The sequence below is a fragment of the Babylonia areolata genome, chromosome 16 (assembly GCF_041734735.1).
Source record: "Babylonia areolata isolate BAREFJ2019XMU chromosome 16, ASM4173473v1, whole genome shotgun sequence".
In the NCBI taxonomy this organism is placed as follows: Eukaryota; Metazoa; Mollusca; class Gastropoda; order Neogastropoda; family Buccinidae; genus Babylonia; species Babylonia areolata.
Window position 1 is genome coordinate 20,023,831 of NC_134891.1, and position 25,614 is coordinate 20,049,444.

At 46.5% G+C, this 25,614-nt stretch overlaps 1 protein-coding gene across 3 annotated transcripts in view; it reads left to right on the top strand.

Annotated features, from left to right (window-relative positions):
• Positions 1 to 25,614, top strand: part of LOC143291220 (uncharacterized) — a 172,309-nt gene that overhangs the window by 88,238 nt on the left and 58,457 nt on the right. For all 3 annotated transcript variants that reach the window (XM_076600986.1, XM_076600985.1, XM_076600987.1), the window contains exons 5-14: positions 4,083 to 4,170; positions 6,779 to 6,856; positions 9,790 to 9,903; positions 13,773 to 13,902; positions 14,730 to 14,833; positions 16,234 to 16,378; positions 17,730 to 18,628; positions 20,182 to 21,026; positions 21,816 to 22,082; positions 23,685 to 25,506. In XM_076600986.1, the coding sequence (XP_076457101.1) occupies positions 4,083 to 4,170; positions 6,779 to 6,856; positions 9,790 to 9,903; positions 13,773 to 13,902; positions 14,730 to 14,833; positions 16,234 to 16,378; positions 17,730 to 18,628; positions 20,182 to 21,026; positions 21,816 to 22,082; positions 23,685 to 25,506 (4,492 nt within the window). The remainder of the gene's footprint in view (positions 1 to 4,082; positions 4,171 to 6,778; positions 6,857 to 9,789; positions 9,904 to 13,772; positions 13,903 to 14,729; positions 14,834 to 16,233; positions 16,379 to 17,729; positions 18,629 to 20,181; positions 21,027 to 21,815; positions 22,083 to 23,684; positions 25,507 to 25,614) is intronic.

Below are 25,614 nucleotides of genomic sequence, written 5' to 3' on the forward strand. Positions count from 1 at the left end.
GGTTATCATCATGGAGTATTATCATTCATTTCTTAGGATCTTACACACGCTGTCATGGAATACAAACTGTCAAGTTATCTTAGAACACGTTCACAGCAGGTGAACACCTCAGTCATTCTCTTATGAATATCAGTAAAAAGAAAATAAATATGGGTGGTTAATTTTCGTTAATCATGAACAGATTATCTCCAGCGTATCTATTTCTAATAAACCCTGTTTGATCGTCATTAATAATGTTAGGTAATACTGGTTTTAAACGGGTTAGCACTACAAGATGACCCAATTTTATAGACTACATTGAAAAGAGAGATGGGTCTCCCAATTTTTCAAATATTGTCTTGGCTTATCACCTTTGGCGATACACGTAATCGTGATATATTCTTGACACACTATAAGCTTATAATTATGATAATGGATGCTATGCACAGTGATCTATACTGTACAGATTGATATCCAAATTAGATAGGCAGACAGACAGACAGACCAGTAGATAGGAAGAGACAGACAGACCAGTAGATAGGAACAGACAGACAGACAGACAGACAGACCAGTAGATAGGAAGAGACAGACAGACAGACAGACAGACCAGTAGATAGGAAGAGACAGACAGACAGACAGACCAGTAGATAGGAAGAGACAGACAGACAACTTTAACTCATCTTACATACATCCCCTTCACGCTCTTCTTTTTCTTCACATGAAGAGCTGTATGTGTGTGTGTGTGTGTGTGTGTGTGTGTACGGTAACACAACACGGGATGGGTGGTGACATAGGTGACCACAGTGTCCCCTGTGGTCTTGTACTGGTCAGGGCTGAGAGAGTGTGTGTGTGCGTCTGACACACACACGTCTGTGTGACTTGTGGGGTGTGGAGAGGGCTTGAGGCCGGCCACCCAGTGTAAATTGTCGGGTGTGGAGAGGGCTGGCTGGGTGGGTGTCAAGACATGAAGAGAGTCCAGAGAGAGAGAGACAGGCAGACAGACAGAGGTGTGTGAGAGAGAGGGAGAGTGTGTGTGTGTGTGTGTGCACAAGAGAGAGAATGTGTGTGTGTGTGAGAGAGAGACAGACAGAGAGAGAGAGTGTGTGACACATAGAGAGAAAGAGAGAGGTGTGTGAGAGACGGGAAGACAGTGTGTAGAGAGGTGAGAGAGAATAGAGAGACAGACAGAGAGAATGTGTGAGAATGAAAATGAATCTTTATTTTCCAACGGTGGAGGTATTAATTAAATTAACACACCAGCTAACTTACATGGTTATCTGCCGTTGTTCTAAGAGACACACAAACATATACACATATAACTGTAGTCATTACTACATTTATTAAGAGAGACTGACAGAGAAAAGGAGAGAGAGAGAGAGACAGAGGTTGTGTGTTCGTTCTTTTGTGATTTTAGATGAAAATCCATCACCTTTCACCACCCCACTCATGCCTTAAATCATCACCACTTTCCCTGTTCCTCTCTCCTCAGTTAGCATAGAAAAGAATATAAACAAAACAAAGCTAGCTTACTATTCAACCAGTAAAATTACAACGGGAGGAGAGGGGGTGTGGGGGGGTGCGTTTGTGTGTGTGAGAGAGAGAGAGAGTGGGGTGGGAGAGGTGAGAGAGAGAGAAAGAAAGCACACAGAGAGAGAGAGAGAGAACTCAGATAGTTTAATCAGTATAGGCCATGGCCCCATCTGAAGGGGGTACAGTATTTGTGAATAATTCACACACTTTTTCAAAGTAACTCATTAAAACAGTAATATACTGACAGAAGACATTACAGAAGCAGTTACTTAAATCAGCTAAGCATAATGGTGCGTCTTTTAAAAGCTTTGTATAAATACATACACACATTCCTTACTATTGGTTCTCTTCGAGATGCCATAAGCAACGCAGTCCGGAACAGGGAAGGATCCTGATAATACTTTTCTGGAATGTACTTTATACGTAAATCACGATAAACCTGACAACAGAGCAGAAAATGTTTTTCATCTTCATTTTCGTTATTACACAGAGGACACAGAGAGAGAGAGAGAGAGAGAGACGCAAGCACCCAGAGTGGTGGGTGAGGGGTAACTTGAGAAGGGTTGCTGTCAGGGTCCATTCTGTTGGCACAAAGGGGGTTAAAGTGTTGCTGTGCGTTGGGATGACCACTGGGTTTCAGCTTTCGCCTGGGGTAGGGTTTCATTTGGGGTGGAAAGGGGGTGGGGTGAGGAGGGAGTGATGGCAACAAAATATGCAGGTAGGCTAGAGGTATGATGCTTGTATTATATTTTTGTTGTTGGGTTGTTGTTTTTTTTGGGGGGGGTTTCATATAATGTACCATGTCAAACTGATGCAAACCAGGCCTGTCTGTTTGCTCCTTTTGGCCAAATTTCTCGGTAACTTGGATAAGATGTCTCGCTGTTGGTCCACCGTCTACTAGTATAATCATGTAACCAAACTGGGAGTAAAATACAAATTCCTCATTTATGCTGAATGTCATTGAAAGTAATTTAGTGTGACTGCAGCAGTCTTTTGAAGGAAGTGTTTACAAAATTTGGCTGTGCCCTTGATTTAAAAAAAAAAAAAGAAAAAGTTTATTGGGCTTTTCTTCGTAGATACCCATTTTACTTTTTTCTTGGAGATGGGGGTGTATGGAAAATTATACAAATATCTATGTTTTTTTAAGAATCAGTGGAAACTGCTTGTACATTCCAGATGTAATTTTAGAATTCTGGTTTTTGGTGTCGCATTGCTAGCGGCAAGGCACACGCTTTTGTTGTCTTGAATGTTACCCTGGTTCATCTCTGAGGGTTTCGTTACATTGGGATTTAAAAGATGGCATGGTTGGTAAAACAATCGTTGTGTGCGACGTTACAGTTGGTGAAACAATGTTTGTGTGCGACGGTACAGTTTGTGAAACAATCTTTGTGTGCGACGGTACAGTTGGTGAAACAATCTTTGTGTGCGACAGTACACAATCTTTGTGTGCGACGGTACAGTTGGTGAAACAATCTTTGTGTGCGACGGTACAGTTGGTGAAACAATCTTTGTGTGTGACGGTACACAATCTTTGTGTGCGACAGTACACAATCTTTGTGTGTGACGGTACAGTTGGTGAAACAGTCTTTGTGTGCGACGGTACAGTTGGTGAAACAATCTGTGTGCAACGGTACAGTTGGTGAAACAATCTTTGTGTGCGACGGTACAGTTGGTGAAACAATCTTTGTGTGTGACACCATAAAAGAAAAGAAGATCCGTGACAGACAATGGAAATGCTTGCTGCTTGTGAGATGTTGAAATAAGAGGGTTTTTAACTCACCAGAATATTGATTTGAATTTGTTGAGCGAGAGCAAGGGCACGCAAGATGGATCTCTGACTCTTCGTGCCTTGTTCCTTGCCTCTGCTTCGGTTTCTACAAGGCTTGCTCAACAAGTGTGTGCAGTTTTTGTTTGTGACGTATTGAAGGCGGCAAGTACTTATAAAGATAGGAAGAAGGTTGAAGTTGTGATGTACATGCAGGAAGAGCTTAACTCATTCAGTACGGCCAGTCCTCTCTTCTCCTCTACACAGACCCCTCGGATGTCCAGTGGGTGTCTGAATGACCCAACCTTTAGCTTCCGTCGTCAGAACTGTAGTATTCTTTGTCAACATTCACCTCTTCAGTATAAGAGCATTCCACTTGGAATATTTTGATGATGGTAATTGGGATGAAACGCTGTTAACGTCGTCTCTTTCGCCGTTCGTATGGAGAGAGTTAAGACATCAGTAGATATAAGACTGCTGAAAAAGAATAATTAAAAAAAAAGCCTGGGTGTTTTGAGAAACAAGCCTCTGTTAGTTTCCTTTGGGTTTTGATAAAGAGAGTTAAGATATTGGTGATAATGAAAATGGTGAAAGATCCTGATATTGATGATGATTGTAGTGATGGTGATGATAGTGGTAGTGGTGGTGGTGATGATGATGGTGGTGGTAGTCGTAATGTTGGTGATAGTGAAAGATGACGATAGTGGTGATGACTACGACGATTGTGATGATGACGATGATGATGATGATAGTGGTGATGATGCAAATGTAGTGGTAATGGTGATGATGATGATGATGATGATGGCAGGATGACCTTTGTGGGAAGAGCATCTACAACATCATCCATGTGGGGGACCATGCACAGTTCAGCAACAGTCTGGTGCCTATGTCACTGGGTGAGAGCTGTGTGTGTGTGTGTGTGTGTGTGACTCCGTGTGTGACTCTGTGTGTGTGTGTGTGACTCTGTGTGTGTGTGTGTCTGCGTGGTGTTGTGTGACTGACTCTGTGTGTGTGTGTGTGTGTGTGTGTGTGTGTGTGTGTGTGTGTGTGTGACTCTGTGTGTGTGTGTGTGTGTGTGTGTGTGTGTGTGTATGTGTGTGTGACTCTTTGTGTGTGTGTGTGTGTGTGACTGTGTGTTCTCGCACATCTTGTTCAGTTATAGTCTGAATACACCCTCAGAATGTTTTGTTTTTTTTTTCTTCAAAGCTTGGTAGAACATACTTTGGTTGTACACAAACACTTTAACACACACACACACACACATTCTCTCTCTCTCCCTCTGGGTATCCCCCCCTCCCTTTTTTTTTTTTCTTTTCTCCCTCTCCTGTCATCTGCTGTTCCTGTCTCCCCTTCTTTCTCCACCACCCCTCTCTCTCCCTCTCTAGTCTTCTCTCTCCCCCCCCCCCCCCCCGCCCCCACCACCCTACCTCCCCCAACCGCCACCCACCTCTCAGTGTCTCTCCACCACCAGTCAATGTAATGGGGAAACAACAGTGTCCTGTGTATCGGTGATGAGGTCTGTCACTGATTAGGTCTCTGGTGTGTGTCAGTGTCAGGGATGGAGGAAGCTTGCTGTCTCTGTACAAGGCGCCTCCCCGCCACCCCCTCCCCCCATAGCCTGCTGCCCATGTAGGCCTGCTGTGTGTCTTTTGCACTGAACAACCCCCCCCTGAAGGGTCCCCTGGGTTTTAAATTTAAATTGGTTGTTTTTTTTTTTTATTAACACCACACCATTGGGGAAAGAGGGATTGGGAGAAAAAATTTGGGGGGAGAAAGAGTGATGGAGAAAGAGGAATTGGGACAAAGAGTGATGGAGAGAAAGAGGGATTGGGAGAAAGAGGGATGGAGAGAAAGAGGGATTGGGGGAAAGTTTTTTGGGGAGAAAGAGGGATTGGGACAAAGAGTGATGGAGAGAAAGAGGGATGGAGAGAAAGAGGGATTGGGGGAAAGTTTTTTGGGGAGAAAGAGGGATTGGGACAAAGAGTGATGGAGAGAAAGAGGGATTGGGAGAAAGAGGGATGGAGAAAGAGGGATTGGGAGAAAGAGGGATGGGGAGAAAGAGGGATTGGGGGAAAGTTTTTTGGGGAGAAAGAGGGATTGGGACAAAGAGTGATGGAGAGAAAGAGGGATTGGGACAAAGAGTGATGGAGAGAAAGAGGGATTGATGGAGAAAGAGGGATGGAGAGAAAGAGGGATGGAGAGAAAGAGGGATTGGGAACAAGAGTGATGGAGAGAAAGAGGGATTGGGACAAAGAGGGATGGAGAGAAAGAGGGATTGGGACAAAGAGGGATGGAGAGAAAGAGGGATTGATGGAGAAAGAGGGATTGATGGAGAAAGAGGGATTGGGACAAAGAGTGATGGAGAGAAAGAGGGATTGGGACAAAGAGTGATGGAGAGAAAGTTTTGGGGACAAACAGTGATGGAGAAAGAGTGATGAAGAGAAAGTTTTTTGGGGAGAAAGAGTGATGGAGAAAGAGGAATGGATAGAAAGATTGATGGAGAGAAAGTTTTTTTTCAGGAGAAAGAGTGATGGAGAGAGAGGGATGGGAGAAATAGTGATGGAGAGAAAGTTTTTTCAGGAGAAAGAGTGATGGAGAGAGAGGGATGGGAGAAATAGTGATGGAGAGAAAGTTTTTTCAGGAGAAAGAGTGATGGAGAGAGAGGGATTGGGAGAAAGAGGGATGGGGACAAAGAGGATTTGGAGCAAAGAGTGACGGACAGAAAGTTTCAGTTTCAGTTTCAGTAGCTCAAGGAGGCGTCACTGCGTTCGGACAAATCCATATACGCTACACCACATCTGCCAAGCAGATGCCTGACCAGCAGCGTAACCCAACGTGCTTAGTCAGGCCTTGAGAAAAAGAAAAAGAAAAAAAAGATAAGGACAGAAAGAGGCGTGGATTCCTCCCTCCTCTCTCTCTCTCTCTCACTCCCCAAAGAAGTGAGATGCTTCTTTAAGTGTCCTGAGAGGGAAGTCCAGCAATCAGGTGACTGCACAAAGCAGCCTATGAACGATGAAGTAAAGAATAAGAAAGAAACAAGTTATGAAATGTAATTTGAAGAAAGAAATAATGGTACGTAAGGAAAAAAAACAACCCAACCTTGTAAAGGATGCAAGACAAGTCACAAACAGTATGCTAAGCATGGAGCGGACAGCTCAGCTCAGCTGTTTGAACACAGGCAATTATTGACAGACAAAGAAACACCAAAAACAGGGAAAGTGTTGTGTATTGTCTTTGCTTAGATCTCTGAAGAGATGCTGTCAGCCACAGGATGACCATCTCTCTCTCTCTCTCTCTCTCTCTCTCTACATATATATATCTATATCTATATATACCTACCTTCCTCTCTCTAAATATATATATATTATGATTATATATGTATAGTTTATATATATATGTGATTATGTGTAGATAGATACAAAGATAGATTTAGATACTAAGAAAGATAGATGTTGTGTTTTATTATTATTATTTTTATGATGTGGTGGTTTTTGTGTGTTTCAGCGACCAGTCTAACCTGGCCCAATGACTCGCCTCAAAAGTCACGCAGTTTCACCTGTAGGATGCTCGTCAAACCCCCATGTAAGCCAGCGCTGACAGCGCTAGAGAGTGAGAGTGAGGGTTTGGACGAGTGTGTGTGTGTGTGTGTGAGTGCTGTGAAGACTGCGCACGGGACACATGATTCTCATGATTGAGAGAGAGCCAGAGCCTAGAATTAAAGTTATTTAGGCAGTAACTGACCTGCTTGCTATTTAAGAAAGGATCATTATATACATGAACTAAATATAAGATTGCCTGGCAATGAAAATAAAGAACAAGAAAAATACGAAAGATCCGATACTGAAACATACATGTCAGTTCATAAGTACCCTGCATAAAACGAGTCACAATATGATACAACATCACATGCACTAGATTTGCCACAAATAATCCAGATGGGGGCACTGCATAAAAACCTGTACCCAAGACAAAAGTTGGCAGGGATAAGTAAACCAAAAATATGATTATTAAAAGAAATTACAGTGAGATTACGATATTAATTACAGGAGCAAAAATATCTCTACGTGTACAGCCCAAAGCAGTAAATAAAATGTCACTTTGTGAGAGGAGAAAAAAAAAAAGGCATCGGAGCCTGAGTAAAGTGAATGAAATTTGACCCATTATATAAAAAAACATTACGATAAGACTAAATGAACAGTTATGATGTACGAGCATTTGAATCACACATTATACATGTTAATGCAGATTTAAAAATTCTCACCCATTCTTACCTGTTAAAAGGGGAGGAGGAGGCCCCTCAATGTATTCCCCGTGACGAGCCTCTCACTGTGAAACACGTGCTCCTTGACTGCTGGGATCTGCATGACGTTAGACACAGACATTATGACGGCAGATTCTCTGAAGACTTTGTTTTGTGATGTCCCTTCATGGATGCTAATGGACTTCTTGAAAGAAGTGGACATTTTTAATAATCAGATTCGAATGTTTAACCCTTTGAGCCCTGAGTTCCTAAGCAATTTTAACCCTTCTGCCTGAGCTCCTGAGCCAGAATTAGCAAATAATTGGTATTTAATGTGTCACGGCAGATATAAAAAGAGTGCCCTGACCACCGCTTTGCCGGTGGTAGAGAAAAATTACATAATGCCTAGCCACCGGTTGAGCGGTGCGTAAACACTTGTGTTTTGCTATTGGTTGACTTATATTGAAATCGATCTTTTTTATCCAAAGCACATGCACAAAACACAGTGAAAAGGCGCGGCCATGTTGGTACTACGTTCGCTGACGTCAGAATATTACGGGTTTTCTGATTGGCTCTTCAATATAAGTCAACCAATAGCAAAACACGACACAAGTGTTTACGCACCGCTCAACCGGTGGCTAGGCATTATGTCATTTTTCACTACCACCGGTAAAGCGGTGATCAGGGCTCAAGGGGTTAAAACTCTTGAAGGTTTTAAAACTTTTTGAGTGAAAAGTTTGAAGCAGTGATTAGTTGGGTTTTTTGGGTTTGTTTTTTTTACACATGACTTGAAATAGATGCTGATGTGGCTATAGCCTTGAGATGGCCCATGTGCACGCACATGTATGTGTATGTCCTTGTGTGTGTGTGCATGTGTGCGTGCACATAATATCTGTATATATCTGCCCCAGTCCCTGAGTGACATCCTTTAAAACAAGTAACATTCATTTTCAGGCAGTCTCTTGTAATTAAGGCATTCCATTCTTTATCGGTATTCTGTTGATCCATTTCCATACATGTTTGTGTCTGTCTCTGCGTCTGTGTGTTTGTGTATGAAAGTGTGTGCTGCATGCTTCGTGTCAGGCTGAAGTGTTACCGTAAAGCACTTTGAGAGGATTTGAAAGCACTATATATATATTTGAATGGATTTTTTACTGTTATTGTTAACATAATTGTTTTTAACTTGTCATGTGCCTGTGCCTGTCCCCGGTGTCAATGACCTTCATGACATTGTTGAACTCCCCAGGGATTATGACTTTACTGCTGTTTTTATTTTTTATTTATTTTATTTTATTATTGTTGCTTATTTTTATGATGTTCGGATGTGAGAGCCCTTGCTGAGACTGGCTTGTTTGCTGTACAGTGTCATAGTTTCTGTGCTTGGAGCGAGAGCGACGGCACTTATTCTGCTATTGTGGGTATGGATTCTGCATTGTTTATTCTACAAAGTAGTTTTCGATCCTGCATTATTTATTGTTTATTGTTATTATTATTATTATTATTAATACTTGACAAGGACAGAGAGGGGAGTGCAGGATTCATCAGCAGAAACTGTCACCCGTGTTGCATAACACTGGAGCAGAGCCATCTACATGGACAGATGTTGACAGTATGCGTCACTATCTTGTGTTGCACACAATAGGCGAAAGTAGTTACCTCCCAAAACCTACACAGCAGTGTTGAGCACATTTGCGTCATGTTAACAGTATGCATCGCTATCTTGTGTTGCACACAGTAGGCGAAAGTAGTTACCCCCCAAAACCTACACAGCGGTGTTGAGCGCATTTGCGTCATGTAAACAGTATGCATCGCTATCTTGTGTTGCACACAGTAGGCGAAAGTAATTACCCCCCAAACATACACAGCGGTGTTGAGCACATTTGCGTCATGTTAACAGTATGCATCACTATCTTGTGTTGCACACAGTAGGCGAAAGTAGTTACCCCCCAAAACCTACACAGCAGTGTTGAGCGCATTTGCGTCATGTTAACAGTATGCATCACTATCTTGTGTTGCACACAGTAGGCGAAAGTAGTTACCCCCCAAAACCTACACAGCAGTGTTGAGCGCATTTGCGTCAATGTGTTTCTTTCTCTCTCAAAGGTCTCTTGCTTTTTTTTTTTTTTTGTGAGTATATGAGTGGGCTTTTACGTGTATGACTGTTTTTAACCCCGCCATGTAGGTAGCCATACTGTGTTTTCGGGGGTGTATTTAATTTTATTCTAATGTTTATTTTAACTCTGTGTTTTTTTTCCCCCCACACCCCCTCCGGAAGGTGAGGAAGACGACGACGTGGAAGTGAAACAGACGTATGTCTCTCAGTATGAGAGCATGCACATTACTGCCCTTCTTCAGCCCTACAAGTTCCCCGAGGTGCACTCTGATTCCGGTCAGTAACGGCCTCCCTGCTTCTTTTGGCCTCCTGCTTTTCTGCTTGCAGTTTGTTTAGACCATTTAGTGATGATTATTGAATGATTGATTTATTGGTTGGTTCATTTTTATTGTCATTTTGATATATATATATGTATATATAGGTATTTGTATTTCTTTTTATCACAACGGATTTCTCTGTGCGAAATTCGGGCTGCTCTCCCCAGGGAGAGCGCAGTCGCTACACAACAGCGCCACCCATTTAAAAAAAATTTTTTTCCTGCGTGCAGTTTTATTTGTTTTTCCTATCGAAGTGGAATTTTCTACAGAATTTTTCCAGGAACAACCGTTTTGTTGCCGTGGGTTCTTTAACGTGCGCTAAGTGCATGCTGCACATGGGACCTCGGTTTATCATCTCATATGAATGACTAGCGTCCAGACCACCACTCAAGGTCTAGTGAAGGGGAGAAAATATCGGTGGCTGAGCCGTGGTTCAAACCAGCGCGCTCAGATTCTCTCACTTCCTAGGCGGACGCATTACCTCTAGGTCATCACTCCACTCCATATTTGTATTGTTACTACTACTACTGCTCCTGCTACTACTGTTGATTAATGATTAATGCTGTATTTTTATTTTTATACTTATAAATAATTCATTATGTATTATTATTTTAAAACTGCTTTTTAATTATTGTACATTTTGATTTTATTTTCTATGTTGTTTTAAAGTAATTCTTCATACAGTGACATTTTCGGCTGCCACTACTACTTATTAATAATTCATTATATATTTTTTAAAAACTGTTTGCTAATTATCAGACATTTTTATTTTATTTTCGATATTATTTATAAGTGATTAATTCTTCATTCAGTGACATTTTCTGCTACCACTACTACATGTACTTATTGATAATTCTTATGTATTATTGTTTTTTAAATTGTTTGTTCATAATCATAATTTTGATTTTTTTTTTTTTAATTACAGATAAGTAATTCTTCATACAGTGACATTTACATGATTTTATACATGAAATAGATAACAGAAATGACACTGGCGACAGGAAATATGATAAAGACAATGCGTGAAAGGAAACTGTTCTCTGAACATTATCTCACAGAAGACAGATATGAGGAAGTTTGATTTAAATATCTAGGCCTTAACAAACAAGAAAATACATGAAAATATACAGTGAGTACAATAAAAGATAGCAGGCACATGTAATCAAAGAATATAAAGTCATATATATGCTATGAGTAATACGGCTAAATTCAGCTTATCAGAGAATCGCCTTTTTTTTTGGTTTTAATTGTGCGAGTGTGTGTGTGTGTGTGTGTGCAGGAAACAAGTTTTTGTTTTTTCTTCTTCTTCTTTTCAGTTTCACTCTTCATACAGTACCCTCTCACAGACTGTGCGTCATACAGAAATGAAATGTCAGGAATAGTAGCATGCACTCCTTAACTCACCCAATACGGCCAGTCCTCTCTTCTCCTCTACACAGACCCCTCAGATGTCCAGTGGGTGTCTGAATGACACAACCTTTAGCTTCCGTTGTCAGAATTGTGGTATTCTTTGTCAACATTCACCTCTTCAGTATAAGAGCCTTCCGCTTGCAATATTTTGATGATGGTAATTGGGGTGAAACGCTGTTAACGTCGTCTCTTTCGCCGTTCGTATGGAGAGAGTTAAAAATACTGAACACATATTTCGCCATCAAAATGAGCCCATGTCTCGCTTTTAAAAACCAAAAGATGTAAAGATGTAACAGTAACAAGCAGTTGAACAAACATTTTGGCTTCTGTACATTTGTTAGAAAAAACATTTTGGCTTCTGTACATTTGTTAGAAAAACATTTTGGCTTTTTTATATTTGTTTATTTTTGTTGTTGTTGTGTGTGTGTGTGCGCGCGCCCTTCCAAGAAGTATACTGTTATATTAATTAGAAAGTGTGGAAAGAACTTCTTGTTGTTGTTTTTTTTTTTTTTTTTTCCTGTTTTTTTTTACTTAAGCCAGACTTGGTATTTCCAGAGAAAATTAATTTGTTCAAGTTAATCATGGATACACCTACGTTCACACATACACACACAGGGCTGTTACATAGACTCTTGTGTGTAAACACACGTGAGCTGGAAACCGCAGCAAGAAGAAGGAAACAAATGAACCGAACCAGAACTGTTGAAAGGAAAAGTATATGGGAAGTTCAGGAAGAACATCAGCCTTGTTTATCAGATATGTCATGTGTACTTCTTCTTCTTCTTCTTCTGCATTCGTGGGCTGCAACTCCCACGTTCACTCGTATGTACACGAGTGGGCTTTTACGTGTATGACCGTTTTTACCCCGCCATGTAGGCAGCCATACTCCGTTTTCAGGGGTGTGCATGCTGGGTATGTTCTTGTTTCCATAACCCACCGAACGCTGACATGGATTACAGGATCTTTAACGTGCGTATTTGATCTTCTGCTTGCATATACACACGAAGGGGGTTCAGGCACTAGCAGGTCTGCACATATGTTGACCTGGGAGATCATAAAAATCTCCACCCTTCACCCACCAGGCGCCGTCACCGTGATTTGAACCCGGGACCCTCAGATTGACAGTCCAACGCTTTAACCACTCGGCTTTTGCGCCCGTCTTGTCATGTGTACAATTTTGCAAAAACAAATGTTTTATCATGGGTGGAAAATGCTTGTTTGGGGGGTCCACCTGTTATTATAACAGGCGTGTGAGGACATCAGGTTATACAGGCCTGGCCTCTGTGTGTGTGTGTGAGGAGGGGGGTTGGGGCATTAGCTGTCTCGGCAAGCGTAATACAGGTCTGTCTGTCTGTGTGATAATATCAGCAGTCTGCAGCGTCCGGGTTGAACGACCTTGCAGTTGATGCTGACAGACCAGCCATGCCTTGTGGGTCAATGAAGCAGTGGCGAAAAGAAAATTGTATTTATTTTTGTCACAGCAGATCCCGGCGTTGTCTCCGGGGAGAGCAATACACTGTCAGGTTATATATGTATATATGTTGTTTTTTTTGTCTTTCAATCCTGCCTTAAGTATATATATATTTTTTTTCAATCTGCAGGGTTGTAGGTCTTAACCCTTTCACCGCCAGACAGTTCAGAGTGCAAAATTCCCTTGTGCTATGATCACAGTAAATATGGTGTCTAAGTACAGCTGGGGATTCCCCCCTGTGATGGGTAGAAAATATGACTTATCCTACCACCGAACATTAAGAGCAATAGCTTCATGGATAACAGACCCATGATCTGGTCACCCTTCAGTGACATGGGTCCTCTACCTAGCTGCTGCAGAAATGCGAGTTTGGCAGTGAAAGGGTTAATCAGTAAGGCCAGGTGTGGTCACACCCGTTTGCCAGATGGCGTGCGTGACATTGCAGGGTTCGTCATTAACATTTTTTCACATGAGCACCTGCGCTCTAGTTTCAGAATTTTGATGAGCGCAAACTGAAAACTAAGAGCGCACACTAAAAACATAGAGCAACAAGTCTCAAACATAAATTCATTTTGATTTTGAACGGCCGCGAAATCGATCGTGTGCTCCACTTTTCCACTCTTCAAGTCTGAAGAGCGCTCTTTTGCATAGCCTCCCCTGATTCACTAGGCCTACTTCCAGTTGAACTAACAAAACGTAAACAGACGGCTTTCAAACTTCGGTAAATGCAAAACGATCGCTCTTTTGACTCTTGTTTGTGATGGACAATGGAATAACAATTTAGATACAGTAGTGTATGCTTATGTCTTTTCAAAATCAAGAGCGCAAGCGCTCTGAGTCAAGGAATTTTCCAGAGCGCAATTTGTTTTTTCAGAGCGTTCCGCTCAGCGCTCCCGTTAGTGACGAACCCTGCATTGGTTGGTGAGGTTGTTTTGTTTTCGTTCCAGATAACCCAACGTGTCTGGTGTGTATTGCCCGCCGTGTACCAATGACGGAGAAAGTGAATGCTATGATCAGTCTGAACCAGTTCACTACAAAGCAGGACTTGCAAGGGAACATCCTTGTTTTTGATGTCCGGTGAGTCGGGCTGCCTTTGTTGGGTTTATAATTGGTTTGTATTTTTGAAAAATAGAAATAACTTTGGTTTCGAAACAGTGTGTTAAGAGCAGCCCCTCTTCTTCAAGTCTTCAGTGATAATGAACATACTTCAGTGTGTGTGTGTGTGTGTTGGTTGAGAGGAGGGGGGGTTTAGATTTTGATGTTTGATTCACTTTTTTTTTTCTCTGGATGTTTTATAATTTGTACGTATTCAGAGACTTGTCTGAATAATGATCATGATATTGTTGGAATCAGGAAAGAAGACTGTTTCTGTGTTCAATTTTCTTTTTCTTTTTTTTTTTTTTTTTGTTTCAGAAATCTGTTCAGGTGTGCATTAAAAATTTTTATTCAGTGCTACTACATTTGTATTTATATTCATATTTGCATCTGTATCTGTATCTCTTTTTATCACAACAGATTTCTCTGTGTGAAATTTGGGCTGCTCTCCCCAGGGAGAGCGCGTCTCTACACTAGAGCGCCACCCTTTTTTTTTTTCTTTTTTTTTTTTGTATTTTTTCCTGCGTGCATTTTAAAAAAAATTTGTTTTTCCTATTGAATTAGATTTTTCTACAGAATTTTGCCAGGAACAACCGTTTTGTTGCCGTGGGTTCTTTTACGTGCGCTAAGTGCATGCTGCACATGGGACCTTGGTTTATCGTCTCATCCGAATGACTAGCGTGGAATGTCAGTGTGTGGTTAGGGTTGTGGAGGGTTGTCATAGCTTTGACCTTAGTTATGCTTGTGTAGGAAAGAAGACGTTTGTTGCAACAGCGGATAATGTGTTGTTTGCTGTTTTGTATTTCAAGGGACCTGTCCAAATCTCAGTATGGAGAAGTGTCACTGACCGGAAAGCTTCAGGACCACTGTCACCAAAATGACCTGTCATTGCTACGCAAACATCTGCAGGAAGGTTTGTACCCGCCTGGGGTATTCTTGTGTGTGGTGTTTGTGTGTGTGTGTTTGTGTGGTGTTTGTGTTTGTGTGGTGTTTGTGTGTGTGTGCGCACACACACACCTCTGGTTATGGAATCGCTGAATTTATTATAGAAAAGTTAAAAAAAAAAAAAAAAAAAAAAAATGTTGACCACTGTTCTGGATGTTATTGCAGTGGATTGCAAGTTAAAGATTTCTATCTCCCACACCCCCACCCACCCACGCACCCAAGGAAAAGAAAAGGGGGGAAGGGGGTTGGGGCTGGGGGGGAGGGCAACTTTTCTGTAAAAACTCTGTAAGCAACCGAGCCAATGCGGCTTTGAAAACAAGTTCACCAGAAATACACTTGCTGGAAACTGTACACGAACACATTTATTTCATAACAGTACTTGATCTTCCCTTCCCAAAAAAAAAAAAAAAATTGAGGCAGACCAGAAACCTAGAAATCGCTTTTCCGCTTTTTAAACGCCAGATTCTTAACTCACTCAATACAGCCAGTCCTCTCTTCTCCTCTACACAGACCCCTCGGATGTCCAGTGGGTGTCTGAATGACCCAACCTTTAGCTTCCGTCGTCAGAATTGTGGTATTCTTTGTCAACATTCACCTCTTCAGTATAAGGGCTTTCCGCTTGCAATATTTTGATGATGGCAATTGGGGTGAAACGCTGTTAACGTCGTCTCTTTCACCGTTCGTATGGAGAGAGTTAATGAATCTCACATGAGTGGTGAGGGCTGGGCCTCTGTTACGGCTGTTAGTGGGTTGGATTTTGTGTCTGAGTATGTGTGTGGATGTGTATTTGAGTGTGTGTGTGTGTGTGTGTGTAGTAGTAGTAGTAGTCTTCAGTTTAACGTCTTCCACTTCAAGTGATATTAGACGAAAAAATTAAAAAAGAAAAAAAGAAAAGAAAAAAAAAGAAAGGGGGGGGGGGGAGCGTAGTGGTGGGAACGGTATTGGGCAGAGGGTGATGAATGATGTGTGTGTACGCATATGTGTGTGTGTGCGGTGGGGAAAGATACAGAGCACTGGAAAAAATAAGACATTAAAAGGGGAGACATAGGCACAATATAGAAGGAAACATCAAACAACTGTAACAACTATAACAAATGTCCAATTGGACTATGCAGCAAACCTTCTGCAATAGCAGGTAACATCTTGAAATTGTCAAAAATACATTCAAAAGAATTTTGCGAGAAGTTTGGTAAAAACGATTTCAGACTCTGACATTCAAACAGTATGTGTTTGCTTGAAATAGATTCTCCGCGCGCGCGCGTGTGTGTGTGTGTGTGTGTTTGTTATACACAAGTGTATGCAGAAATGATGTATTGCAGTGCTGATCCTAGTGATCACTGTGTGTTGTTTTGTTTTTTTTTGTTCCAGTGGCGAACAACGGTAGCAACACGAGCGGTGTGTACCGCTTCAAACTGCAGGACAACCACTATGTGTTTGTACAGACCAAGAGCAAGATGTTTTTCGGGGCCAACCAGTCTCCGGAATACACCATATCCACCCACTGTATTATCAGGTATACACAGAATGGCTTGTTTTCACTTTTTTTTTTTTGTTTTTTTTTTTTTGACTCACTTGTGTAAACAAAGTGAGTCTATGTTTTAACCCAGTGTTCGGTTGTCTGTGTGTGTGTGTGTGTGTGTGTGTCCGTGGTAAACTTTAACATTGACATTTTCTCTGCAAAAACTTTGTCAGTTGACACCAAATTAGGCATAAAAATAGGAAAAATTCAGTTCTTTCCAGTCATCTTGTTTAAAACAATATTGCACCTCTGGCATGGGCACAAAAAAAAAAAAAAAAAAATGAAGCCTGATTATATGCAAACTGCATTTACTGTTTTATTTATATTTTTTGTATTCTCTAAACTTGGCACTTTGATCTGATATTCTGACACAACAACAAGAGCAGTCATTATTATCATTTTTTGTTCAAACAGTAACTTCTTTTGCTAAGCATGGAAGTTCTATTTATTTTGCAAACGTTTTGGTGCAGATGGTAAAAAAGGGAAATTACTCTGTAATTGATGCTAGGGGACTTAATTTGCTTAAAACTGATCGTTCTCATCTTAAACATTACATTTTGAAATTATACTCGATACATAAAAAGCTTGGATTTTTTTTTTTAAAGTGTATCACAAGTGAGTCGTGAAGGCCTTGCCTCTCTTGTTTTTTTGGTATGATGGAGGAACAGTGTTGCTGCTGTTGAGAGAACTGTTGAAGAATGAATAATGACGTTGTGTAAATTCGGAGGATGAAGGGGGTGGGGAGACTGAAAAAAGAAAACTGTGACTGTATCTCTGCAAGATTGCTTCAAGTTCGTCAGTAGAAACGTGAAGAAATGTAATGGTGCACGTGCACAGTGTAAGGGAAACAACTACCAGAAAAAAAAAAAATCTTTGGGCACACAGTTGCCTCCCATATTACCTCATACACAGAAATTGAAGAGGACAATCTTGTGGTCTGGTGGCTGTGTTATCAGTCTGCGGCTGAGCCAGTAAAAAGTAAAGTCCTGTTTGATTAACTGTCTTATATTTTTAAAATATATATATATATATATATATATATATATATATATATATAAAATATATATCATTGATGAATTCTTTCAAGCAAGGATGTCTTCACTCTGTTTGAATAACCTTCTTGCATTTACGTACCATTGATGAATTCTTCCAAGCATGGATGTTTTCACTGTCTTTTCCCAAGGAAATCAGTCAGGGTTCCCCCAAGTACCCACCGGTCCTGTTCAGTTGGTACAAGTTATGAATCAGCAGCGACATTTGGCAGAAGTACTAATCGTTTCACTTAAGCTTCACACATCAGTATGTGTGGTGCCCTGCATGACCTGGTGATGCCTGCTGTGTGCAGGGAGTGTGACTCTGAGGGGGAGCTCAAAGGCTCGGCCTCGACCAGCCTGATGAAGTCGCTGGTGGGTCAGTCCGGGAGCTTCCACCACCTGTCCCTGCCCGGCCTCCCCCCGAACCCCTCAGGGGGCTTCAGCATGCTCACCCTGCCCACCACCTCCACCCTGCCCCCCGCCATGGGCGGTGTGGGGGGTGGGATGGGGGGCGCCATGCCCATCTCCTCCCCCTCCCCGTCCCTGCTGGGCGTCAGTGGGGGCAGCATGGACAGTCTGTCGGAGTTTGACTTCCTAGCCTCGGAGCTGGACTGCCTCAACTCTCTGGGGGAGGGGATGGTCGGGGGATTCAACGGCGACCTGGGCATGCCCCAGCAACAACAGCAGCAGCAGCAGCAGCAGGTGGGTTTCCTGCCGACCAGCGGTGTGGGTGGAATGGGGGCGTGGGGAGGAGGAGGGGGGCTGCCCCCGGGTTTGAAACCCTCCCCTCCAGCGCCCAACAGCGGCGGCGGCATCGCCACCCCGGCCTCTCTGCAGTCGGCCCTGCTCAACAACCAGCAGCCCATGGGTGGGGGAGGGCTGCCCCCCAACAGCAAGCCCCCCCACCCCACCAACCCCATGGCTCAGCGAAGCAGCTCCCTCAACTACGAGGGGCAGAAGTCACCCCGCTTCACCCCAAGCCCAGGGACCGCCGGGCCCCGCGGGGGGCCAGGGAGCGTTGGAGGAGGGGGCGGTGGTGGGGGTGGGTTCAGCTTGCCGGCCCAGAGGGGAGCCATGGCCTACCCTGGCCAGCGCAGCCCCGGTTCGGCCGCGCCGGGAGGGGTGGCCATGATGCAGAACCGCAGCCATGGCGGGCAGTTCAGCATGGGGTACCGCAAGCCTGTGTCGCCCCTCGTGTCTCCGCAGTCAGGTCAGTCGCTTGGGTGGGGTAGGGGTGAGACTGCTGTCTGGTTTTGTTTGGTGGGTGTGTGTGTGTGTGTGTGTATGCGTGTGTTGTTGTCACCGATTTTAGTCTGTGGTTTTTTTGTTGTTGACGCATCCTAAAAATATCAAACGCTGAAGAAGAAGAAGAAGAAGTTGTTGTGGTTGTTTTTGGTTTTTTCTTCCCCTCTTGCAACAAACTGGGTTCTTTTCTTCCCCTCTTGCAACATGGGTTCTTCTCTTCCAAAGCTTTACAATGTTTCTTCTTTATCCGGCACAAAGGGAAGATAAATTGCATTCAATAAACTGAGGCAATCAATGATTCTGGAAACAAAGAAAGATTGAAGCATTTACAGATGGATCTTGTTTTGTCTTCCATATATACAGGACAAAAGAATTTTCAAAATATCTTTCTGTACATGTGTACTAATGTAAAAACATCCTACAAAAAAAGGGTTGTTTTTTTTGTCGTTGTTGTTGTTGTTTTTTTGTTTTTTTCGTATTGTAAAGAAAGGCAATACCAGAGGATGCGTAAAAGTTTTGTTAATGAGCAGGTGCCAGTTGCATTGCTTGGCAGTTACACGTGACTAAATGCCTACGTTGACCGAACTACACCATTGGTCAGTTCCATACTACACACAGTTAGTAGCGGGTTACGACCATACTAGGCTCTTCCATCCGAGCAATGCATCTGGCTCCAGGACAGTCCCCAGCATTCCTGGGAGACATTTTTCTTCTCCTTTTTTTTTTTTTCTCTCTCTCTCTCACTTAAGAGTTAAGTCTTTATTGTTTTCAGGGATAAGGAAAAAAATGGGGGAAAGCTCTCATGTCTTAAGGTTAAACACTGAAGTAGGTTGTTGGTTTTGGGTTGTTTTTTTTATGTTGATGACATGGATATTTGACATGAACATGAAGACAGGCTTCATTTTCATATTTTTCAATTTCAGTACATCACTTTTTTTTTCCCCCCCCCAAGGCCTGACTAAGCGCGTTGGGTTACGCTGCTGGTCAGGCATCTGCTTGGCAGATGTGGTGTAGCGTATATGGATTTATCCAAACGCAGTGATGCCTCCTTGAGCTACTGATACTGATACTTTCATTTACATCCATTGAAGCGCCTTCAGAGTACAGGAGTGATTTTAATTGAAGCATTCTGATATTCAAAGGTAATGATTTGTTCATTTTTATCATAGTTGATTGACAGCTTTCGGCTTCACCTGGACAAAATATGTTTACAGACTGTGCACAATGTCCCATTGATTTTCAGGGTAAAAAAGACAATGTCTTATTATATAGTTGGGTGTGTCCAAACATCTGTCCAATTGTTGGCCAAGTGGGTGTAAAACCCCTGTGTAATGGGTGTGTGTGTGTGTGTGTGTGTGTGTGTGTGTGTGTGTGTGTGATATTGTAATGAATAAGGTAAAAGTGTTTACTAAATGTCAAAACACTCCTCCCACTCCTTCCGTATTGCAGGACCTCATAAAAGATAAAAGTCCTTCATGAATGATCATTATTCTTTTCATTGTTGTTGTGGTTGTGCAGCCATACCTCCCAGTCCCATATGGGGCCGCTCCCCAACAGGCATGGGCGGCGGCAGCAACAACAGCGCCTCCGACTTTGGCGGGGGCATGGGGGGCCCGGGCAGCGTGGGCAGCATGGTGTCCTCCCAGCCCTCCCCCCTCCAGGCCCTGCAGTCCATGGACGGCTCCCAGACCCCTGGGGGGGCGGGGGCAGGGGGTCCCCCCCTGGACATGCTGGCCTCTTCCTCCCCCATGGGGCGCGGCGGTCTGCACCATGACTTCCCGGCCTCCACCCCACCCTACGACGCCAGCCCCGGGGGAGTCGGGGGTTCGGACGTTCGCTCTTCCTCATCGGGCCAGCGGCCGGGCAAGCTGTGCCAGCTGCTGACACAGAACAACACGCTGGACCCTCTGGGGCTCCGCACCTCCTCCTCTTCCGCAGTGCCACGCCCCAGCTCCACCAAATCCTCGGTGGCGGCAGCCTCCTCCATGGCCACCACCAGCCCCGGCCGCAGCAAGTCGGGGATCAAATCCCCGGACGACTCGTTCCACCAGTCGCCCACCCCGGGCCCCGGGACCAGCCCCCCAGAGAAACCGCAAAGCACATCCAACGAAGACGGGGATGGTGGTGTTGGTGGTGGGGGGGACGGGGGGGAGAAGAAGGACAACTTCATCCTGAAGAAGCTGCTGAGTCAGGACGACGATGGGGAGCTGCCCAGCATCATGGACCAGGAGATCTCCTCCTCCCCCCTCACCTCAGGGGGGGGTCCCTCCTCCTCCGCCTCCGCACCTGCCTCCTCTGGGGGCGATGGGGACCGGGACAAGAACGAGGCGGAGCCCAAGAAGACCACCAATGTCTTGTTGAAGGTGAGTTGGTTGGTGGGGTCAGTTTAGGGGATTTTGGGGTGGATGGGTTTGGACGGGGGAAATGGTAGGTGACAGCTTTGGTTGGTAATTCACGCACTCTGTCACACTCACACACACTCTCTCTCTGTATCCGTCTCTGTCTTCATCTCTCACTCGCGCACTTACAGGGCACACGTGTTCACACATTGGCCCACTGCCACACCCCTCACACACACACACACACACACACACACACACACACACACACACACTCACCCTAACACCTACACACACCATCCCTCCCCAACACACACACACACACACACCATCCCTACACACACACATACACACACACACACACACACACACACACACACACACCCCTTCCCTCCCAACATAAACACACCATCCCTCCCCAACACACGCACACACACACACACACACACACACACACAACTCCAACAGACTCACTAACCCCCAACACACACACACCCATCCCCTCCCCAACCCAAACACCATCCCTCCCAACATACACTCACACATACCCGCCTCCAACACAAACACACACACCCTGACACCCACACATCATCTCTAACACACACACACACACATACCTTTAATACCCACACACCATCTCTCCCCAACACACACACACACACACACACACCATCCCCCTCCAACACATATGCCACCCTCCCTAAGAAACACACTCCAACCCACCCCTCAACACTCCCACACACCCACACCCAAACCACTCACTACCGCCCCACCACTGACGCCCCCCAACCCCCCTGGTGACGTGGTTTGCAGCAACTGCTGAGCGATGAGAAGGGCAAGGACCAGCACAGCGTCCTGCTCCACAAGTCGGTGGTCCAGGAGATCTTTGGTGCTCAGGACCCAGGAGGGGCAGGACCCCCGACCCCCGGGGGTCGGCGTCAGCAGCAGCAGCAGCAGACCTCCTCAGCCGGCGCGGCGGGGGCAGGGGCGGGAATCCAGGGGGAGCTGCTGCAACACCTGCTTCAGCGCGAGGCCAAGAGCGGCGGCGGCAACCAGTCGTCCATCACTTCCGCTCCTGCTGTGAGTTTTGTTGATTGGGAGGGTGTGTGTGTGTGTGTGTGTAGGGGGGGGGGGGATAGGGGATGTGGGAGTTCAGTGGGTGTGTGAGTTTTGGGTGGGGGTGGTTAGGGGTTGGGGGTGGGGGGATCTGAGTTTGGAGGGGGTGGTGGTAGTGATGGGGGTGTGCAGGGAGGGGAGGGGGGAACTTGGGGGGGGGGGGGATTTGAGTTTGGAGGGGGTGGTGGTAGTGATGGGGGGTGTGCAGGGAGGGGAGGGGGTAACTTGGGGGGGGTGGATCTGAGTTTGGAGGGGGTGGTGGTAGTGATGTGGGTGTGCAGGGAGGGGAGGGGGGGAACTTGGGGGAGGGGGGGGTCTGAGTTTGGAGGGGGTGGTGGTAGTGATGGGGGTGCAGGGAGGGGATGGGGCACTTGGGGGCGGATCTGAGTTTGGTGGGGGTGGCGATTGGGGGGGCAAGGGGGAGGATCTGTGAGTTCTGTGGTGGTGGTAGGGGTATGGGGGGATCTGAGTTTGGTGGGGTTTGAGGGTTTGTGGTGGAAAGGGGTGGGGGGAACTGGATGGGTCTGTGAGTTGGGGGTGGTGGTAGTAAGAGGATGGGGTGGGTCTGTGAGTTGGGGGTGGTGGTAGTAAGGGGATGGGGTGGGTCTGTGAGTTGGGGGTGGTGGTAGTAAGGGGATGGGGTGGGTCTGTGAGTTGGGGGTGGTGGTAGTAAGGGGATGGGGTGGGTCTGTGAGTTGGGGGTGGTGGTAGTAAGGGGATGGGGTGGGTCTGTGAGTTTGGTAGGGGTTGGGTGGTGGCGGTAGGGGATTGGGGGGAATCTGAGATTGGTGGGGGTGAGGAGTCTGTGAATTTTGTGGGTGTTGGGTGGTGGTGGTAGGATGTTTCCAAGGTGTAGACACTTGGCTGTGTCAGTGTCCGCTCTTCCTCTTCTGCGTCTGTGGGCAACAGTGCCCTGTGTTTGAGCAGGCTTTTACGTGCATGACCGTTCTTGCCCTGTCTTGTAGGCAGCCATACTCCGTTTTCAGGTTGTGTCTGCTCTGACCCATGACAAGATTTTCATGAAAACAGGGCCGGTGAAGAGGTTTGTTTTCCAGGTGTTTGGTAGAGGGTGGAGCAGGATGGGTTGGGAACTATGTTGATAAACAGGATATAGTTGTGCGTGTCATAATTGGAGTGATGGCCTGGAGGTAACACATCCGCCTAGGAAGCGAGATAAAACTGAGTGCACTCGTTCGAATGCAGGCACAGTTGCCAGTATTTTCTCCCCCTCCACTAGACCTTGAGTGATGGTCTGGACGCTGGTCATTTGGATGAGACGATAAACGGAGGTCCCAAGTGCGGCATTTACTTAGCGCATGTAAAAGAAACCATGGCAATAAAAGGGTTGTGCATGGCCAAAATTATGTAGAAAGCTCCACTTTGATAGGAAAACAAATTTTAAAAAACCTTCAGGCAGGAGCAGAAACAAAGATTGTGTGGCATTCTTAGTGTAGCGACACGCTCTCCCAGGGGAGAGCAGCCCGAATATCCCACAGAGAAATATGTTGTGACAAAAAAGAGTTATACCATCTGTCTGTTGACGGAATGGATGGACTGTGTTGGCAGGAGTCGACCAGCGAGGACGTGAACGGGTCGCGGTCCAGGCACCAGTCGGGCCAGCAGGAGCCACAATCCACCACCTCCCTGCCCCTCACCCCCTCCCCCTCCCAGCACCTTGGGGGCATGGGGGGTGGCGGCGTGGCCCCACCCTCGGTCAGCTCCCAGCAACAACAGCACCACCACCAACAACAGATGATGTCGGAGCTCTTCATGGACAGCAAGCCCTCTGCTATGCCCACCTCCCTCTCCCTCCCCACCGCTTCCTCCTCCTCCTCCTCCACCTCCTCCTCCGCCTCCGCCACAGGCAGGAAGCATTCCGCGGACGTGAAGAACTTGGACCAGATGCTGAAGGAGATCTGGGAGGCAAGTGACTCCCCAACAGGGGGCGTGCCGACCAACCAGGGCAAAGGCGGTCGCAAGCGTAAAGCCCAGCCCCCGGATGTGGACAGCACGGAGGATGCTGAGTGCAGCACGTCTGCAGGTGGAGGAGGAGGAGGAGGGGGGAGCGTGGTGGGTGGCCCCACGGCCAGCAAGCTGTCGCAGAAGAACGCCTTACTGGCCCAGCTTCTGGCCAAGAAGGCGGCCAAGGAGACGGTGGTCAACACACAGCTGACGGTCAACCCCATGGGGCTGCCCCAAAACCGCATCCCCAAGAACATCCACGAGCGCATCCTCAACGTGAAGGAGCGTGTCAACGAGGCCTCCAGCAGCAGTGGTGGTGGGGGGGAGCCGGGTGGATCGGGGGCCGTCATGGTCAGCAGCAGCAACAGTAACGCCAACCCTCGCCCCGGAAATGGCCCCTTCCCCGGCAACAACAGCACCCCGGCCAACCCGGACAGCACAGCCATGGCTGGGTCATCCGGCCTGGTGGGCGGGGAGGGGGAGCAGTGTGCCTCCAGTCAGCTGGACGCGGTGCTGAGCCAGCTGGGGGTGACCATGGACGGAGGCGACAGCCAGGATAAAGACTCCTCCTCTGAGGACCGCCTGTTGCAGCAGATCCTCAACCAGGCGGCCATCCTGCGCGAGGACTTTGGCCTGCCCCCATCCAACCCTGACCTGGCCTCGGACATTTCCTCCACCCAGCCGCCTCCCCCACCCTCAGTGCACCCCACCCCCTCCGCCCCAAGCAGCGCGGCAACATCCGGCGGTCTGCAGCAGGACCTGAGCCTGACGGCGGTGGACCCTGAGGAGCAGTCCACCTGGCTGCAGCTGGAGCAGATGCTGGACGAGGGCACCATCCAGACCATCGAGTCCCTCCTGCTGGACAGCGTCTCCACCTCCTCGTCCTCCTCCTCGGCCCTGCGGCTGGACGGTCAGGGCCCGGGGTCATCGTCAGGCTCCAACAACAGCTTTGTGGACCAGATGGCCATCCGGGACATCGAGCGGCAGTTGATGAGCGACCAGCCACCTCCACCCCCACCGCCCCCACCCCAACCGAACTCCGCTGCTATTCCGGGGGGTGGTGCCGGCGGTCTCCCCCCCATGGGGGGAGGAGGTGGGGGCCCTCTGCGAAGCCCACCTACCCCTGGGGTATACCCCCCGTCGGGGATGGCCAACTCGCCGGTGTCGCCTGTTGGGGGCATGGGGGGTCCGCGGGGTATGATGCCCGGACCCGGAGCACCTCCCCCCAGGCACCCGCAGATGCTGAGCCAGCTGCAGATGGGGCCGCGGACGTTCTCGCCCTCACAGATGTCTCCCCAGCAGCAGCAGCAGTCGCAGCAGCAGGTGTCGGCCATGTCTCCCGGCCAGCAGCCCCCAGCAGGACCCATGTTCTCTCCCACGGGCATTCCTCAGCACGCCGCCGCCTTCCAACAGCCTGTGCCCAGAGGTGAGCTCTGTGGCTGTGTGGGGGTGGGGGTGGGAGGGGGTGCTTGTAGCGGTTGTTTCTTTGTGGGGACGTTAGTGGTTGGGGGGGGGGGGGGGGGGGTTGTGTGTG